Below are 206 nucleotides of genomic sequence, written 5' to 3' on the forward strand. Positions count from 1 at the left end.
AATAAATTACCATGAGTATTAATTAAGTTTTAATAATGTGTATAAGCATACACTTTGAATTCTTTGAAATTTATTCAATAGAATTTCCTCATATTTGGTGTTACAGAAAAACTGACAACTCAGTCGGAGGACTTTAGTGGAAAGCTGTACATCTTCGCAGAGGAGAGTAAGCGATACATTTGTTTCAACAAGCGATGGAAACTGGT

The 206-nt window shown here is 32.5% G+C and overlaps 1 protein-coding gene across 1 annotated transcript in view; it reads left to right on the forward strand.

The window, feature by feature from the left end:
- Positions 1 to 201, forward strand: part of LOC108623144 (uncharacterized) — a gene marked incomplete at its 3' end in the record, with an annotated part of 8,634 nt that extends 8,433 nt beyond the window's left edge. The window contains exon 4 of the mRNA XM_018021453.2: positions 107 to 201. Within this exon, the coding sequence (XP_017876942.2) occupies positions 107 to 201 (95 nt within the window). The remainder of the gene's footprint in view (positions 1 to 106) is intronic.
- Positions 202 to 206: the final 5 nt, after the last annotated feature.

The sequence above is a fragment of the Ceratina calcarata genome, unplaced genomic scaffold (assembly GCF_001652005.2).
Source record: "Ceratina calcarata isolate Rehan_Ccalc_2016 unplaced genomic scaffold, ASM165200v1 scaffold254.2, whole genome shotgun sequence".
In the NCBI taxonomy this organism is placed as follows: Eukaryota; Metazoa; Arthropoda; class Insecta; order Hymenoptera; family Apidae; genus Ceratina; species Ceratina calcarata.